The sequence below is a fragment of the Peromyscus leucopus genome, chromosome 10 (assembly GCF_004664715.2).
Source record: "Peromyscus leucopus breed LL Stock chromosome 10, UCI_PerLeu_2.1, whole genome shotgun sequence".
Lineage (NCBI taxonomy): Eukaryota > Metazoa > Chordata > Mammalia > Rodentia > Cricetidae > Peromyscus > Peromyscus leucopus.
Window position 1 is genome coordinate 13557407 of NC_051071.1, and position 18844 is coordinate 13576250.

Genomic DNA, 18844 nt, shown 5'->3' on the forward strand with positions numbered 1-18844 from the left:
CGCCGGATGAACTACACTTCCCAGAAAGTGCGTGAGCTATCCAGCCGAACCTTTCCTGGCGAGCTCAGCGCTCACTCCCAGAGTCGGTTCGGCTGTAGAGGTGACCTGACTCCTCGAGACCGCCTTTGCAGGTGCACAAATCGTCCACGCAATTCTCAATAATGGTGAGTATGGGCTCCTGGATCCTGCAGCAGCTCCGGCCTCTCGGCTTCATCCTGCGCTTTAGAGAAGCAGTAATGCCAGGCGCTGTTCTTCGCGCGGTTTGCAAAACCCGATTCATCCTCGCAGACTGTCGCAGTAACCCAGTAATTGGAAGGGGGGTTGCATCTATCAGGGAGTTCTTAAAAGGACTCTAGAGAAGTCGTTGTCCTTGGAGAGACGTGTTTCGATCCTGACGCATGGCTGAGGGACAAAATTTTCTCCAAAGGACGTTTGAGGATTTGACGGGGATGAGATTTGGTGGGAGGGAAAGAATTGGGTCCTAACCTCTATTTTGTGATGTTGAGGTAGGTAGTGCTCCAGGTTATGATCCCAGTTTTCAGGAGACAATGTTTCTGCCATATCTAATTTCAAAGGAAAAAAAAAATGTTACTGAAAACCTATTCTTGATCTTCTTATGTAATCCAGGACTCGTTAGCATCGCTAGTCAAACAATTAGTGTGGATATTCTTTACTCCTCTGTCACGTATTGCAGCATACCTACTTGCAAATGTAGCGCAACCATCTTGTTGAAAGCTCTAGATCGCTGGATCTTCCTGTCTTGTCCCAGCTGGGGGGGGGGGGGGGGTGAAGGAACTCTGACGTAGGAATAATCTGCGTGCTCTTTGAAGGTGACATTTATCACCAGACTGGAAATTGCTACAGTACTTTAGAATTTATATTTTGAAAAGACTTTTTCTCCTTTAATTTCAAGATGGGGAGTATGAGAAAATATTTGGATGAAATTAGAAATTTCACAGAACCCGAAAAAACATGTTTCAAAGCAAGGACAAAAACTCCCTCAACCTCTATAAGAGACCCCAAAGGGACAACTACTAATTCCCAGTAAATGTTATTTTGGCACATAAGTAATTATTTAAATTATGGCCTAAGTGGTTTCTACTGTAATGATTTTAGTCATAAAACGGGGGTGGTTACCCAAGAACTTCAGACTTTAGAATTTTAGATCTAGATGAAAACCTTTTAAAAATCATCTTAACCAAAGCCCCACTTAAAATACTAAAACTTAATTCTTGAGACCCAGAATATGAATTTCTCAAGGTCATGAGATTTGTGTCTCTTCTTCCCATTTTACCTTGACTGTATCATGCATTTAGCAAGTCATTCTGTAATTTCAGTAGCTGGTTACCTGTTAAGATATAAACCCATAATGCCAGCATGTAATATCTGATAGCTTTATTCCTCATCTTTCAGAATATTGGAATTCTGAAGTTTAAAGGGGATTTGGAGATTATTTCATCTAATCTTAAAACAGCCTGGCAAGGTCATTGATTTCCCAAGGTCATGGAGATCCAGGGCCCCTGATGCATTCCCTATACAGTAGGCAGAACCAGCCTCACCCCTAGAGGGCCACATCTGTGCCAGATGGCATGAGCTGGTCCAGGTAGAAGAGTTCTGTCAGGTTGCAGTCTCACATGATTCAGAACCTTCTTGTCTCATGGGAAGAGTATGTAAGCAAATTACTGATTTAGAAAAGAGCTGTCGGTTCCACTCAGTGTGGTGGTGCATGCCTTAAATTGCAGCTCTTGGGAGGCAGAGACACACGGAGCTCTATGATTTCAAAACCAGCCTGCTCTATGTACCAAGTTCCAGCCAGCCAGGGCTACATAGGGAGAATCTGTCTCAGAAAGAAAAGAGCTGTCTTTTTGTAAGCCAATCAAAGGCATTTTTTAAATGAACTCTGTGCCATTGTCCATAAGGGAGTGACCTAAGAGTATCTGGGGACGGGAAGGACACCACTTCTCTTTCTTATTGCAGTAAACTAGAAAGTCAAAAAGGAATGCTGTTCTGTGGAATAACAAGGGGGGAACTACAGTTAAAGCTTTTCAACTACATAGCACATTTTTAAGACAGCCTGTGTCCTCAGGAAGGGCATTGACGCCCTGCCAAACGAGAAGCCATTCCTGTTTGGACTTGGGCAGAATACCCAGATGTCTGAGCAAAGAATAGTAACCTGCATTGGCACTGTTGCATTGTGGGAAGTCAGTAGGCCTCTCCTACCCAACTTTCCAACTGCAGTGTCTCAGGAGAACACTAAGAACCAAACTGGTGTTTCCTTTGCCTACATCCTCATCATGCAGATACTAAGACAGCCCTTAAGATGGAATGGCCCAGACACAGAGGGAACCTGCTGGAGTAGAATTAACTGTTGATTAGTTGGCCACAGCCTCTTCACTACAGACTGTGTGTGATACTGGGAACACATTTTTGAAAAATGGCTACATTACTCTGTTCTAACCATCGGCTAGAATTTCTGGAAGGTTAAACTTTATAGATGAGATTGGCACATTCTCCCTCATTTCTTTTTCATTCTTTTCTTTTTTCTTTTCTTTTTTTTTTTTTTTTTTTCTTTGTTCTCTTTTTGTTTTGGGGGAGAGGGTTGCTTTGTTTTTGTTTTCAAGACAGGCTTTTTATGTGTAGTCTTGGCTATTCTAGAACTCTCTCTCTCTCTCTCTCTCTGTAGACTAGGCTGGCCCCCTCCCTGGTACCAGGTTTAAAGGCATGCACCACCACCTTCCAGCTCCCCCTCATTTCTTATCCCAGTTTGCTTTATGCTGTTCAAATCAAATTTGGGGTGAGGTTGGTGGTGATGATCTTTTGGGGGGATTGGTGGTGATGATCTTTTGGGATGGGGTTGATAGTGATGATCTTTTGGGATGGGTTGGTGATGATGATCTTTGGGATGGGGTTGGTGGTGATGATCTTTGGGGTGGGGTGGTGATGATCTTTTGGGATGAGGTTGGTGGTGATGATCTTGAGGGGGGTTGATGGTGATGATCTTGAGGGGGTGATGATCTCTGGTTGGTTGTTTTTGAGTCAGGGTCCCATGTAACCCATGCTGGCCTCTTGGACCCCTGACCTTCATGTTCACCTCCCAGCCCTAGGACTGCAGGCATGTGCCACCATGCCTGGAAATCAGTGTAGCTTTGTTTTTGTTTTAGCTTTTCTATTGCAGGCATGTGCCACCATGCCTGGATATCAGTGTAGCTTTGTTTTATCTTTTCTTTACGCTTACCCGTAAGCTTTACCTTTACATTATTCATTCAGTAAATATATGTTGAAACCTGTATGAAGAGTGCAAATTTTATTCAAAGGCAAACCGCTCTCATAGGAACATCACAGTCTAGCTGAGTGACAGACATGGAAATATATAACTACAGAATGTAGGAATCTCAGAGGAAATGTGCATGGTGTTGTCCCACCCACACACTCAAATAAATGTAATAAAAATATTTCAAAATTGTGACATAGTTTTGCTTAGTACAGCTGAAATATGGCCCCTCAGTTTCCAGTCTTCTCAATACACGTGTACATGTATAAAGTATCTTCGTTTTTTTAAAGTACATTGAATTTGCTTCCAACTGTGTACATTTCAGTCTTTAGTTACATGATCCAGCTATTTCTTAAGCAAGTACTTGAGTTCTGGCTGTGCACCTGTTTTTATCTATCAGTTGAGATATGGCAGTGAATTGAATTCAGGAAGATGAAATAGGCAAAGCCCCCAGAAGAGGGGAACAGCTTCTCCCTTCTCATTTCTCAACCTCAAAAGGAAAGATGACAAGATGAAATATATATACAGGTCTAGAATAGTAATGGCTCCTAATAATGATATATTAGAACATATATCGTAAAGCTGTGTGTAGCAGAAAGTAACCATATAGGATAATGAATGCTATTCATACATATAGTTTATTTTGGACATAGATACATGTTTTATTAAGTACATATTAATTAATATAGATATATATTTTTATTAAAATTGGTTTATGTAGATATTAAATTTAATATATCTAGAGATATGGAAGCAGGAGAAATCCAGGGATCAAGGAGAATTTTTCTCCATAGCTTTCTGAGGTTTTATCTTTGATTATATTTTTCTACTCCTATCCTGGGCATATCTTGAGGAAGAAATGCAAGTAAAATCTACTATGGTCAAATTTATTTCTTTGTAACAATTAGTACTTATTTCCTGAATTTTCTTTTTTGCCATCTGTGGGGACCAAGTCACTGAGTGCTGTTGACTTCAGGCCACCCATCTTCCCATCTCAGATGGATGACTCACCTAGAAGAGACTGTTCTAAAAAAAGAGAGATGAAATGTTTCTATGCCCCGTCAATTTAGCGGGTCATTTCTTCATGCAGGGAGGGACCAGGATGACACAGAGTGCAAGCACAGTGCTCAGCATCATCAAGGAAGGGACATTTTCTCTTCATTCTAGCCTATAAATTCACTGAGCTTAATTTAAACTTTTTCCATTACTCAGCCCTCATTTTGAATACAGTTGTTATTTTTGTCTGTGTGTCTTCTTTTATTCAGAGTCTCTTAGACTGTAAAGCTGCTTTTTTTCCTATTATATAACTATTGTACTTTTTCTATGGTTTCTCTTCCTCCTTTTAAAACATACTTTTCCCTTGGAATCAGATTGTCAGCTATTGCTGATTTAGTACAATATTTAATACTAAAATTTATTATATTCCAGATGTTAATAATTTTCTACTTGAAAAAAAGATTAAAGGCTTGGACCAGCAAGATGGCTCAGTGGGTAAAGGGAACCTGCTGCCAGGTCTTACAGCCTGAGTTCAATCCCCAGGACCCACACAAGGGAAGGAAAAAACCAACCCTCACAGCATGCTGTGTCGTGTATACTCCCACCCCATATATTTTAAACAAATATAACTTGTAAAATAAAGGCTTAACACTGAGCATTGTAATGCACACCTTAAGCACTCGGGGGTAGAGGCAGGTGGATCTCAGTGAGTTTTAGGCTAGCCTGATCTACATAGGGAGACCCTGCTTCTAGGTAAATGCAGGATTGTTTTTGCTCTTTGGGTAGTTGAGTCAAAGCAGGATTGTTTCGTTAAACCTTTTTGGTTTAAAGGGAAGGTTTTAGTCACTGCTACACCTTTTCCTAGTGTGCAGGATTCTGATGAGGTGGGAGTCAGGATTTGCATGATAAAGATCTGTGAGGCTCCTCAGACCTGCCTGGGTTTATATCACCACATAATATGGATATGACCTTGTGGGCCTAGTTTTTGGTAAAATGTCCCCCAAAGATGGACACAGTCGCATAAGTAAATTCAGTTTTGTGGGTTTTGCTTCTGTTGAGTAAAAGTTAATGCTTCATAAGTGTGCCGACGAAGGACACACTTGGTAAGTTGCGTAGTTCATTTGTCCATGCTGTCTTTCCTGAAAACAAGCCTAGGTTAGCTTTCTACTAAGCTAGGGAGAGACTTGAAGGTCTCATACTCCCTTTTAAAGCACGTTTTGCCTTATTAAACTAACACTTTAATAAGCTATGACTGGCTCTTTTTCATTACAGTCTGAACCAATCAGAGTCCTTGTGACTGGAGCAGCTGGTCAGATTGCATATTCACTGTTGTACAGTATTGGAAATGGATCTGTCTTTGGTAAAGACCAGGTAGGCGCATGTCTATAAACCTTGGCATTGTAGTAAAAGAATGTTCTTAATCAGGCCCTGTATCTAGTTGCAAATGGAGAATGAAGAGGCAGTCCCAGTAACTGTAGTAAGTCCTTTGCTGTTAGCAGAAGCTATGATGTTTATAGGCTGCCCTGCAGGACTGACCATACTTCAAGTCAGAGTTCTTCCACCTGCTGTGTTTACCTAGCTTAGTGCAACCAGCAGGTAACAGTGTGTCGCTGAGGAGAGTGACCGGGAGGGAGAAGGGGGTCCTCTGAGAAAGAAGGGGGTCCTATGAGAAAGAAGGGGGTCCTATGAGAAAGTTGTTGAACCTGTCCTTTCTTTCCAGCGATGCTGTTTTGAACCCAGACAGTCACAGGAGAAGTCTACCCCCACAGGAAACAGGCAACCCCAGTTCTAGCAAGTCTGTTTTCTGTACACTACAATCCTTTTCTAAAGTATTGAGTCTTTCTCTTGACCTACGGATAGTTGAATTTTCCCTTCATGTCAGATATTGTAGTTATTGTTAGCTATCTAAAATGAAATCATAGCTACAATCACTAATAGAAGCAAGCTGCGGCATCTCCCTTCCATAGTTGACTGTTAGTGGAAGCTAAGGGTATCCAGACAGAACTGGGGCGGATTTGAGAGTGAGTGCCGCCCGCCCGCCCCACCGACCTGTTGTCCTCGCTCTGACAGCCCATCATTCTTGTGCTGCTGGACATCACCCCCATGATGGCTGTTCTGGATGGTGTCCTGATGGAGCTGCAGGACTGTGCTCTTCCCCTGCTGAAAGGTGAGTAGGGAAGTCAGAGAACACAGATTAAAGATAGTCAATTAGAAATTGCACGCCGGTTGTGCGACGCTTAATCCAAATCGGAGCAGAGCAGCGATCTCTGTGATTCAGAAGAGTGGTCAAAAGCACAAGTTACAGAGAACTTGTCTCGAAAACAAAAAAAAAAAAAAAAAATTGTTCACAAAAGTATTTTTTGTTGTTGTTTTTTGAACTACACTACTTTTTAAACATGAATACCAATAATAAATAAGTGCAAAAGCAAGAAACAATTAGTGGCAAGTCAAGGGCTTGTTTTTTCTCACATCTACATATATTTATAACAGTAATTTATAGTTAGATATAATATGCTCAAGAATTATCCCACCAGGTTGTTTACATCGTGCTATTATTTGAAGTCTACTTAGAAGTAATAGTAGCATCGTGTAACAGAAAGTTTTCCATTCCACAGCATGTTCTCCAAGGCTGTGTGTTGCCTAGGCATTCATTCATATATGCTGGTCCCTCAAATATGTCCCCTTTCATCTGCCAAGCACTGGTTGAGACGGGTAAATTGTCCTTAGTGTTGTGCACCTTGAAGGAAAACATGATGTCTGTCTAGTCAGGCATTTCCTAGACGAGAGACTGTCCTGTCCAGATCCTTTGGTTGTGTGGCTCTGAGCTTTAGTCTGAAGGAATACCCGATTGCGCTGGGCCTTTTCCCTACCCACAGCCCTTTCATGTCATCTTCCTCTTGGCATTTTCCATTTCCATTTCCCTTTTCTGCGGGCTCCTCTGCTGTCATTAATGGACCCAGTGTCCTCAGGCTGCTATGATGTGGCCGGAAAGGGACAGCTTGACAAAGGATATGTGACTGGAAAAGGAAGATGGGTACTTTTTTCTTCTGATGTTCCTCTATTTGGGGACTCGGCAACCTGACTACATGTGCTTATTGACCTGAGACTTACATATAGAAATGCTGACTCTCGGCCATGGCCTTTGTAATACGCTCAAAGGAAAGCAGCACCACATGCTCCTTGATCAAAAACACAAGGATCAAAAACACAGTCCAGTTGAACTCTGGACTGACCTCCCTATCTTATCAATTTCTTATGCCTTAGTTCTTCATGTGTGAAATGTGAAGATAACGTTTGGTAGAATACAATCCTTAGCATTATCCCTGGTACATTATGCCCTAATAAACATTATTTTTCATTTGTACTTGGTATCTTTTTTTTTTTTTTTTTTGGTTTTTCAAGACAGGGTTTCTCTGTGTAGCTTTGCGCCTTTCCTGGAACTCACTCTGTAGCCCAGGCTGTCCTTGAACTCACAGATCTGCCTGGCTCTACCTCCCGAGTGCTGAGATCGAAGGCATGTGCCACCACTGCCCAGCTATACCTGGTATCTTAAACCTCAAAGTAATTAAAATCTAAAGACTAAGTGAATTGGTTTCTCTTTGTACTATCTATGGTAATAAATGAAAAAAATGTTATTTCCAAAGACTCTGTATCATACATAATTATGTAAAAGATAAAAGCTATAGAGCTGTTTTAATTGGGTAATTATTGATGTAAATACAAAATAATTATTGACTTTCTCCTGTGTTGTTGATTATTTTTTCTACTCTTTTGATCTTTGGTCTTTTGGGGGGGGCCCTCCACCCAACTCCCAAATAAATCACCCATGGAGGGAAGCTTATTAATACTTACAAATGCCCGGCCTTAGCTTGGCTTGTTTCTTGCCAGCTTTTCTTAAATTATCCCATTTATCTTTTGCCTCTGGGTCTTTCTTTCTTTCTTTCTTTTTTCTTTCTTTCTTTCTTTCTTTCTTTCTTTCTTTCTTTTTTAACTTCTATATATCTTACTTTCACTCTTACTCCATGGCTGGATGTATAGCTGGGTGGCTGGCCCCTTCTTTTCTCTCTCCTTGAACTTTTTTTTTTTTTTATGTGTATTGGTGTTTTGCCTGAATCTATGTCTGTGTGAGGGTGTTGAGTCCCTGGAACTGGTGTTACAGACAATTGTGAGCTGCCATGTGGGTGCTGGGATTTGAACCCAGGACCTCTGGAAGAGCAGTCAGTACTCGTAACCACTGAGCCATCCCTCAGCTCTTGAACTTCTCTTCCTCCCAGGTTTCCTCTCCTATTTATTCTCTCTGCCTGGCAGCCCTCCCTATCCTTCTCCTGCCTCGCTATTGGCCATTCAGCTCTTTATTAGACCATCAGGTGTTTTAGACAGGCACAGTAACACAGCTTCACAGAGTTAAACAAATGTAACATAAAAAGAATGTAAGGCAGCTTTGCATCATTAAACAAATGTTCCACGGCATAAACAAATGTAACACATCTTAGACTAATATTCCACAACACTCCTGTGTTCTTAGGGGTGTTAAATGAATGTATTATATCATTTTTTTTAGGCCTCTGAAAAGTATATCACTGTGAACTATAAAAATAAACATTTATCACAGTTTAAAAGAAAAAATAGATTCAGTGTGAAAAGGGAAACTGAAAGTAGCTCTGTGTGCTTTTGCCTTGTCCACAGATATCATTGCAACAGACAAAGAAGAGGTTGCCTTCAAAGACCTGGATGTGGCTGTCCTTGTGGGCTCCATGCCAAGAAGAGAAGGCATGGAGAGGAAAGACCTCCTGAAAGCCAATGTGAAGATCTTCAAAGCCCAGGGCAGTGCCTTGGAGAAGTATGCCAAGAAATCTGTTAAGGTGACTGGCAGCATATTTGACAGTCTCGTTCTTATCTGCATTTTCAAACTTCTGCTTTTGATGTTTAAATGCCAGGAGAGTTGCTTGTGTTTGTTTCCAGTTCCTTTTGTTGTTGTTGTTGTTTGTTTGTTTTTTGTTTTTCGAGATAGGGTTTCTCTGCGTAGCTTTGCGCCTTTCCTGGAACTTACTCTGTAGCCCAGGCTGGCCTCAAACTCACAGAGATCCGAGCCTGTCCCTCCGCCCGGCTGTTTCAGATTTAAAGGTGCTAGGCTCAGACCATCGGCTGCCAGTTCTTACAAAGGTTGCTAGGGGGGAACTTGTTGAGAACTTCCGATTCATCTGTGTGTTTTGGAAGATGGCTGCTAAATGCCTTTGTTCTCAGTCACAGAAGACACAACTTCTGAGTGTTCATATTCTCCAGACAGAATTGTTTCAGTCTGTCTCTTAAACTGAGTTGGCATGACTCCCTCTTCTCTGTAGCTATTTATTCTAAATTTGTCTTAATATTTCAAAACCACTCTTTTGAGTTTTTGTTTTGTTTTTCAAGGTGGTTTCTCTATTTAACAGCCCTTGCTATCCTGGGACTCGCTTTGTAGACCAGACTGGCATTGAACTCACAGAGATCCACCTGCCTCTGCCTCCTAAGTGCTGGGATTAAAGGCAAGCTCCACCACCTTCCAGCTCCAAAACCACTCTTTACGAGTGACCTATTTGTAATACTTAATAGTTGTTTACATTTTTGCTTTTTGGAGATTTCATTTTAAATAGTTATGTTTGCTCTCTAATCATTAACAAAAAATAAGAACTATAAGGAACACACAGGTCTCTTGGTAAAAGATTACAGAGGTATTCAGACTGGTAAAGCCTGGGCTGCTTGGGATTTGTGGTTCTGTTTACATGGTATTTCTACCCCTGCAAAAAAGTCTTCGTTGGGGAAATACTCATACACTGGGACACCCAGAGGCAGCTGGTGCTCACAGGGGCCAAAAAGATGTGTGTGTGTGTTTGACTCATTAGATGTAGAGGAGTTGTGAAGACAGTCTGTATTTTAGCAAATAGCCTAGGTAATTCTTAGGATTAGACCAGTTTAAGAAACACTTAATTCACAAAAAAAAAAAAAAAAAAAAAAAAAAAATTGATTTCCTAAAAAAACTTTCAAAAAAAATTTTATGAATGACTCAAACTCTGAGATGAAGCTTTAGATTTCTTGCTTTTTGTGGTAAATAGATGAATGATCTGTCTCAATAGTAAAACATAAAGATATGTCCCTTGGGTTGTGAATATTGCCAGCTGGAAACTGACTTGTATGTCATAGAAATCTGATTTTTAAAAAAAGGTGCCTGTTAGACATGTTTAGTCCAGTTCTAAGACAGGTGTGTGGTCTGTGTGTCTTTGTGCCTCCTACCCACCTAGGTCATTGTCGTGGGGAACCCAGCCAACACAAACTGCCTGACGGCCTCCAAGGCAGCCCCGTCCATCCCCAAGGAGAACTTCAGTTGCCTGACTCGCTTGGACCACAACCGAGCAAAATCTCAGGTAAGAAGATTTTGGCTTTTAAAACTCAAAGATTTAGGCTGTAAAACTTTTTTCTTTTTTAAAATAATTAAATTATTTTAAAATAATTAAATTTTGGTTTGTGTGTTTGTTGTTTTTGTTGAGCAGGAAACTATTCCTTTGTTTAAATTAAAAGTTAAGGAGTCTTTGGATCTATTCTCTAAAGGCCAGAAGCTGGCTTGCCTCCTTATTTTTATCTTCAAGTAACCAATTGTGAACCAGTGTGTGTGTATATATACCAATTATAATTCAACACAATGGCTAATGTTGCCTTGTTATAGTAGTTAAAATTAGTTACAAAGCAGTCTGCACCAGTGAGAACCAGTTGGTGCCTAGCCCAACTGTAATCAGAGAAGCTTCACCCAGCAACTGATGGAAACAGATGCAGAGACCCACAGCCAGACACTAGGCAGAGCTCAGGGAATCCTGGGGAAGAGAGGAGGAAGGATTGTAGAAGCCAGTGGAGTAAAGGGCACCACAAGAAAGCCCACAGACCCAACCAACCTGGGCTCATAGGGGCTCACAGAGACTGAACGGACAACCAGCCTGCATGGGACTGACCTAGGCATTCTGCACATATGTGACAGTTGTGTGGCTTGATCTTCTTAGGAGACTCCTAACAGTAAAAGCAGGTGTTCTCATACACTGTTGCCCGCTTTGGGGACCCTTTCCTCCTACCAGATGCCTTAACAGAAGAGGAGGTGCCTAGTCTCACTGCAACTTGATATACCATGGCTGGCCAATATCCATGTGAGGAGGGGGAGGAACCGGGAGGAGAGGAGGGAGGGGAAACTGGTTGGAATGAAAAAACAAAGTAAATAAATAAAAACAAAAAAGTTACAAATGAAATAACACACAGCACATAGTTTAATCATGTCATGTGTGAAGCTTATAGAACAAAAGACTTGAGTGGTGTTTATACTCATTGTTCTCTGTAGCTGAGCAATCAAAATTAGATTTTAACGCTCAGTGTTAATCTTTTAAAATATTTTACATAATTATTACTATTATCAAAGTATTCCTTCCATGAGAGTTAGATAAAGATGTGAAGGGCATCGGTGACTAGGAGGTCAGTAGCTCTTCAGAACACTGGGAGCTAAGGCGCTCTCCCAGGCCAGCTTCTGCAGCCTTCTCTGTTCTGGAGCTCTCAGACACAGCACTCTTTCCTTCTCTCTGGCACTGTGTGTCCATCCTTCAGCCACAGAGCATGGCTTCTGTGTAGGTCTATGGGAGCTGTGCTATTTATTTATTATGTTAGCTTGAAGAAAACTTAGACAGGTTTCTCTGCGTAGCTTTGCGCTTTCTGGAGCTCACTTGGTAGCCCAGGCTGGCTCGAACTCACAGAGTCCGCCTGCTCTGCTCCGAGTGCTGGGATTAAAGGCATGCACCGCCGCCGCCCGGCATGAAAACTTTTTTTTAAACAGGAAATTATATGAGTTTAAAGTTAGAAAATAAAAACCACTGTCTTACACTGAGAGTTGACTCCTTCAGCTCTGGAATATCCAATAAAAGATAAAATAGGGGTTGGGGATTTAGCTCAGTGATAGAGCGCTTGCCTAGCGCAAGGCCCTGGGTTCAGTCCTCAGCTCTGGGGGGAAAAAAGATAAAATAATTTGCATGTGTTAACTTTACTAAAAAGATTGATGCTTTAGGTAGCTTTTAATTCTCATGGTGACTGTACAGGGCATTTATTGCACTCGTTTTATAGATAAGAAACATGAGACCCAAAGAGATCAGGGAGCCTGCCCAAAGTCACAAAGCTAAGTAATGATGGAGCTTCTAGATTTACCTGGATATAAACTAACCCCTGTATGTGTTCTAAGCAGCAGTACTAAGTGAACGAAATACATTTTTTTTTTTTTTTTTGAATTTTTTTTTTTATTTTGTTCTACTCATTCACAGTTAATACAGAAAATACTTGGAAACATTTCCATTTCCATATAATGTTTGACATAGAAATCATCAAATAGAAGTATACAATGTTGACAGGAGGCAGTACATTTATAATTTGTAACCCCAAATGTATTTATAAATTCGAAATGGAAAGATCTACAAATGAAATTATGAAGGTTCACCAAAGTCATTTAATCTGTCAGTTTCTCATTCATTTTTATGTCTTAATAATATTCTATTGTATGAATAATGAATAAGCCACATTTTATTTCTCTCCAGTATTTGATAGCTATTTGAGTTGTTTTAACTTTTTAACTATTAGCAACACACTGCTGTAAACTTTCATGTACATGTTTCATAGGTGCACATTTTCAGTAGTTTGAGGATATATTCCTAAGGGTAGAATTGTTGAGTAACAGAGTAACAATGTTTTGCATTTTGACCAACCACCAAACTGTTTTGCCAAAGTGGCACACCATTTTACAATCTCACCAAATCCTTGTTTTTAAGGCTCTGATTTTTGTACAAAAGCATTCAATCATTCTGTCAGACCAAACCAAGAAAAGTAAGCTATAGTTCAGAGCTGTTCTATTCCATTTACTATGCAAAGCATCTTGCGTTTGCAACTCTCAGCCTTTAGTATTCTTGCAGTGTTCACCTTTTCCTCACACTTTTTTTTTTTTTTTTTCTGGTTTATTTCTATCTATTACAAATGTATAAAAAATCTCCATCAACGCTGCTGTTAGCAGCAGAACCTTGAGAAATATACCTTTGGTTTGCCTCAGAAAAGGAAATACATCTTACTAGCCCTTACCATTGCTGTTACATAATAAAAACACAGTAAAATTGCTGCTGTTATTGTTTTTATTATTAAGAGATATATAGCCTAAAGTTGAAAGACTCCTCTCATAAATATCTTCTTCAACATCCCAGTTACCATAGGCAGTTTATTCAGTGAGATGCTTTGGGCTGTAGGCAGTGTGGTGGCCGAAAGGGATGGGACCCGACTGGAGGACAGGTGTAAGCGAAGTTTGCTGCGTCTTAGATGTGGGCTGACTTTAGTTCTAGAGTCCGAAGAGGTGAGGTGACACCAAAGCCTTCTCATGAGCCACCTCAGCAGGAGCAGAGGTTGGACAGTCCTGCTTCCGCAAGGGTCACAGAGTGGCACTTTGTCCCAGTGCATGAAACAGTTTCCCTCAATGGGGCAAAAGTCATGAATGAACCAAGAGTGACGTTCTCGTGGTACATCACATTTGACACACACACTGACTCACAAGCCCTTGACTAGGCCGTTTCATTCTGTCAATCTGGCACAGTGAGAGCCATCAGAAGCTTCTGAAGAAGCATTTTCTTCCTCTTACAGACGTTGTTATTCCAAATGAAAAGTAATTAAACCCAAATAAAATTTTCTTTCATGAATCATGACAAGTTCTCTATTATTTATTCAAAAACTCAAAAGCTTTAGTTACCTACTGACTGATCTGTCACCTGAGCTCTCCTGTGCATGTAAACCCCAAAGCTGGATGTGTACACATAATATGTACATATGCACAAGATGATTTGACAGTGCACTGCTGTTGGGGGAAGAAAATTACAAGGATTGGAGAATTAGTCAAAAACTTAGCAGTTCTACATGACAGACTTGAAAGTTTGCCTAAGGAAGCAAGAAATGTTATCCTTTGTATGTATTAATTTCACTGGTTCTGACATGACTGCCTTTCAGAAGCAGCATCTGCTGGGCACGGAACATCTGTCCTTTGTTGCCCAAAGGACTATTAGCTCAAGAGATCAGAGGAGTGAGAGACCAAAGGCACATGAACAAAGGAAGTAAAGGACCTAAGGGCCTGTAGTGGGAGAAGCCTGCAGGCTGCTGGGCTTCACTGTGCTGCAGTAGTTAAAGCTGATAGTCAGGTCAGGAGCTCTGAAGTTCTTAGTGCACTTGGGACTTTTACCCAAAGTTCAGATATTAGTATAAGTATCATAAATGTATTAAAAATTTTGTTATGGAACTGTGTGAGCAAATTTTGTTTTGCTTAGGTACAGGCTAGTGCAAATGTCCTGAATATGTTTAAAGCAAGCTAAACTGTGTTCATTATGTTCTGTGTCTTAAATGCATCTCAGCTTAGACTATGCATTCAGCTTCTGATCAGTTTATCAGAATGTGACCATTCTGTCATAAGTCACATCTGGAGCCTCCTTTATTTTAGTCCTCAAGTCTATAAAATAGGGACAGTCACAGTTTGGTAACATGAGTCCCTTCTTATACTAGTATCTTTAATTAAGATTAATTGAAAATTAATTTATATATTATATGTAACAAAAATTTCACCAAAATAGAATACATATACCAAAAGTATCTGAACAGTCAATCGGTAAGTTGGCCTTCCATGTAGGCATTAATAAAACAAAGCTCATATTTATGTATTAAGGATCTGATGACCTGCTGAGCAAAGAAACTTATTATAGTGATAATCTAATCATGAATTACAGGATGCCCTCTGCTCTTTATTCTTATTCACTGCAATGCTTCAAGTTCATAGCTGTTGACACCATTGAGTGCTTTAGGACATTGCTGAGCAGTACAATTGGCCTTTTTCAAATCTGTGTTTTTAGCTTGTATTTGCGTAACGCTTCTGAAGCTTTTTTCCTTTACTTAAGAGCCTCTGTTAAACAAGTCAGAATCTGCAATAAAAATCAATTGTCCAACTGATGTGTTTGTTTTAAATTGAACTAGATTGCTCTTAAACTCGGGGTAACTGCTGATGATGTAAAGAACGTCATTATCTGGGGAAATCACTCATCAACTCAGTATCCAGACGTCAACCATGCTAAGGTGAAGCTGCAGGGAAAGGAAGTCGGTGTGTATGAAGCCCTGAAAGATGACAGCTGGCTCAAGGGGGAGTTCATCACGGTAAGAGCCTGCCCCGCCCTCTGAGCAGTCAGTCAGACAGACAGACAGACCGACCCCACTCCCGAGCCGAGTGTCTGGCCAGCGGCTCTGCAAGACTGTCAGTGTTCTTTTGGGTCATACAAAAAGACAGTTCTCATCATCTGATCTGACTTGTGTAACAGTCGAGATTATTGTCCAAGTCAGAAGAACTGAGCCTTCTAGTTTTGTTTATGCCAAGATCTGTTCTCTGTGTTAGTTTGTCGCATGTTCTGTAGGAATTTCTACTTCTTTATCCAAAGAGTCTGGTGCTTATAACTGAATTAGGACAGTGAGATTAACGCTGGAGGAAACCCAGCTAGCTATGGCGGCAGCGACCTTTCCCTGCAGGGTAAGTGGAGCTGGTGAGAACTTTGCTGCCATGCTCAGATAACACTGTCTCTGCTCACACCCAGACTGTGCAACAGCGTGGTGCTGCTGTCATCAAGGCTCGGAAACTGTCCAGTGCAATGTCTGCCGCCAAAGCCATCTCTGACCACATCAGAGACATCTGGTTTGGAACCCCAGAGGTGAGGTTCTCGTTTGTACAAGCCGTTCTTCGTCCCTTGGTGCTAGAGTGTAAAGAGAGCAATTGTGTGCCAGTTCAGTTCATTTCCTCGAGCCTGGGAGCCCAGGAATGTTCCTTAACCTTTCTAAGCTGTGTTGTTACATGACATTTGTCACAAAGGATGTTAGGAGTTAAAGGCAGTTATATATGGTAAGCCATTCTTTTTGTGTGTGTGTGTGTGTGTGTGTGTGTTCTTCGAGACAGGGTTTCTCTGTGTAGCTTTGCGCCTGCCCTGGAACTCACTCTGTAGTGCAAGCTGGCCTCGAACTCAGAGATCCACCTGGCTGTGCCTCCCAAGTGCTGGGATCAAAGGTGTGCACCACCACCGCCTGGCTGCCATTCTTAAAACCAGGATTGGGCCATAGGATTCTCAGCTATAAAATAAGGGTGGTGTTGGGGGTGGAGAGAGATGGCTCAGCAGTTAAGAATGCTTGCTTCTCTTGCAGAAGACCCAAGTTCATTCCTAGCACCCATGTCAGGCAGCTCACCACCACCTTTAACTCCAGCTCCAAGGACCTGCGCATACATATGCATGCACACACACATACATAAAAATACAAATTGTTGTTCAATCTTAAAATAAAATAAGAGTGGTGGAGCTGTGACCCACTTTGCACATGATCTGGAAGAGTGGATAAGGGGATGTGTGTGAACCAGCACTATTGTGCTCCTCACACAGTAGTCATGCATGCAGTCAAGGAAGTCACCTGCTGTCATTGTAGTTTTACTAGTTGGTTGTGTAAACCAATCCCTGTGAGCCATAATAGTGTGCATCTTCTTCAGGGAGAGTTCGTGTCAATGGGCGTTATCTCTGATGGCAACTCCTATGGTGTTCCTGATGATCTCCTCTACTCGTTCCCTGTCGTGATCAAGGTGGGATGACATCAAAGAGGAGTGCGCGTGCGCACGCCATATATATATATATATAATATATATATATATATATATATCCCTAAAGTAGATATTCCTTCTAATGCCAAGTCATTAATTAAATACTGAAACTAGTCTGGAAAGCAAGATTCAACTCTTGCTGCTAGATACTTTGTTATTACAGTAATTCTGCATTGTACCCATAAATAGAATCTTATTTTCTCATAAACCTATAGAGTAATGAACATTACTCTTTATTATAATCATGGTATAGTTCATTGTAACTTTCAAAATTCAGTGAGTTTTAAACTCAAGTGTTGTGATATTCATGGCTTTGGAATTGAACTGAGGGAATGAAGAAATCACAGACATGTTCAGAAAGCTGGGATTGGGTGGGTCAGGGACTCTGATGAAGTTACACCAGCAGTAGCCTAGGGACTCAGAGCCTCTATCATGTACAGCTGAGCAGGAGGCAGACTGCTAAAGTAGGAGGTCTCTGTAGGGGAGCAGTCATGCAGGAGGAGGAAGCTTGTTTGATGTGGCTGATACTTTCTGCATACACTGTCAATATCAGTGCTAGGACCAGAGGAAGGCCTTGCCATTCCAATGAGTTGGAGGCATTGGGGTCCTTGACATGGTGGTGTTCATGTCAGGAATACTCATTCATATGGGGTACATTTGCTCCCCCACACTAGAGTGCTTGTAGTTCATTGATAATTATGACTTGGGCTTAGACCATGTGTTCTGGAAGAGCTCTTGCCTAGTATGTGGGAGATGCTGGCTGGGTTTCATCCCCAGGGTGATTTTAAAAAGTGGACTCTGGTTCTTGACTGGCTCTTCAGAGTTAGACTCTTAAACAGGCGTGCTTTGAGCTATCATTTCGAGCTAAGCAGTCCCCCGTTGGAAGGTTACTTTGACTTGAACTGAATCTCTTGCAATTGTTCTCTGACAGAATAAGTCCTGGAAGTTTGTTGAAGGCCTCCCTATTAATGATTTCTCCCGTGAGAAGATGGACCTAACTGCAAAGGAACTGGCCGAAGAAAAAGAAACTGCTTTTGAATTTCTCGCCTCTGCATGACTAGACAATCTTGTTGATGTCAGTAAATACCCCAAAGCTGAGGAATCAAAATGTCGTCTTTGAGCCTAGTACCAAACAGTAATAATGCTATACTCAAATTGTGAACAGCAACATTTTAAATAGTGTGTTTAAATAGCTTCATTGTTCAGATCTGTGAAAGTCTATCATGCTGTTACTGTTGATCTAAATAAAAGTGTATTCAAGTGATAGTGTCTCAGCCTGTATTCCTAGCTAATATTTAGTATCTTCAGAAACCAGTTTGCTCCAACAGATTGTAATTTTACTTTTTTTTTTTGGTTTTTCGAGACAGGGTTTCTCTGTGTAGCTTTGCGCCTTTCCTGGAGCTCAGTCTGTAGTCCAGGCTGGCCTCGAACTCACAGAGATCCGCCTGGCTCTGCCTCCCAAGTGCTGGGATTAAAGGCATGCACCACTGCCACCGCCGCCGCCACCACCACCCAGCGTAATTTTACTTTTTTAAATTCAGTAAAAGAAAGATGGAAAGTGTTAAAGTAAACCATTACACAGATGGAAAGCTCAACAGATCTAGTTTAGAAAGATCTCATTACTTAGACGAGTCATTTATATTGTTAAATCTTTGCAGGTTCATGTTTTGCTGATAATTTGATTTTAAAATTAGCTATAACAAGACTGCAGGTAATATTCTATCTTCCTTAATTTTTTCTATAGCAGAATAAGGAATCATTAATATTTCATGGCCAATAAATACCACAGTGTTAATGTTTATGATTTAAAATTGGAAATAATACTAGAAAAAGTGGTTTTGAGGCAGTCTGTTTTCCATAAGAACATATGCATTGTCTTTTCA

General features: G+C 41.0%; 1 protein-coding gene across 1 annotated transcript; it reads left to right on the forward strand.

Moving 5' to 3' along the window:
• Window positions 1–67: 67 nt before the first annotated feature.
• On the forward strand, window positions 68–18225 carry Mdh1 (malate dehydrogenase 1). Its single transcript, XM_028876335.2, has 9 exons — window positions 68–164; window positions 5540–5638; window positions 6338–6434; window positions 8954–9129; window positions 10543–10665; window positions 15311–15487; window positions 15919–16032; window positions 16854–16943; window positions 17893–18225. Exons 1-9 carry the CDS (start codon window positions 162–164, stop codon window positions 18016–18018), a joined length of 1005 nt encoding a protein of 334 aa, XP_028732168.1. The 5' UTR covers window positions 68–161; the 3' UTR covers window positions 18019–18225.
• Window positions 18226–18844: the final 619 nt, after the last annotated feature.

Bases quoted from the DNA above. Each gene is read 5' to 3' on its own strand.
- Mdh1 (XM_028876335.2), top strand. The intron at 10,666-15,310 runs GTAAGAAGATTT...AAATTGAACTAG, and splicing joins ACAACCGAGCAAAATCTCAG to ATTGCTCTTAAACTCGGGGT. The intron at 15,488-15,918 runs GTAAGAGCCTGC...GCTCACACCCAG, and splicing joins TCAAGGGGGAGTTCATCACG to ACTGTGCAACAGCGTGGTGC.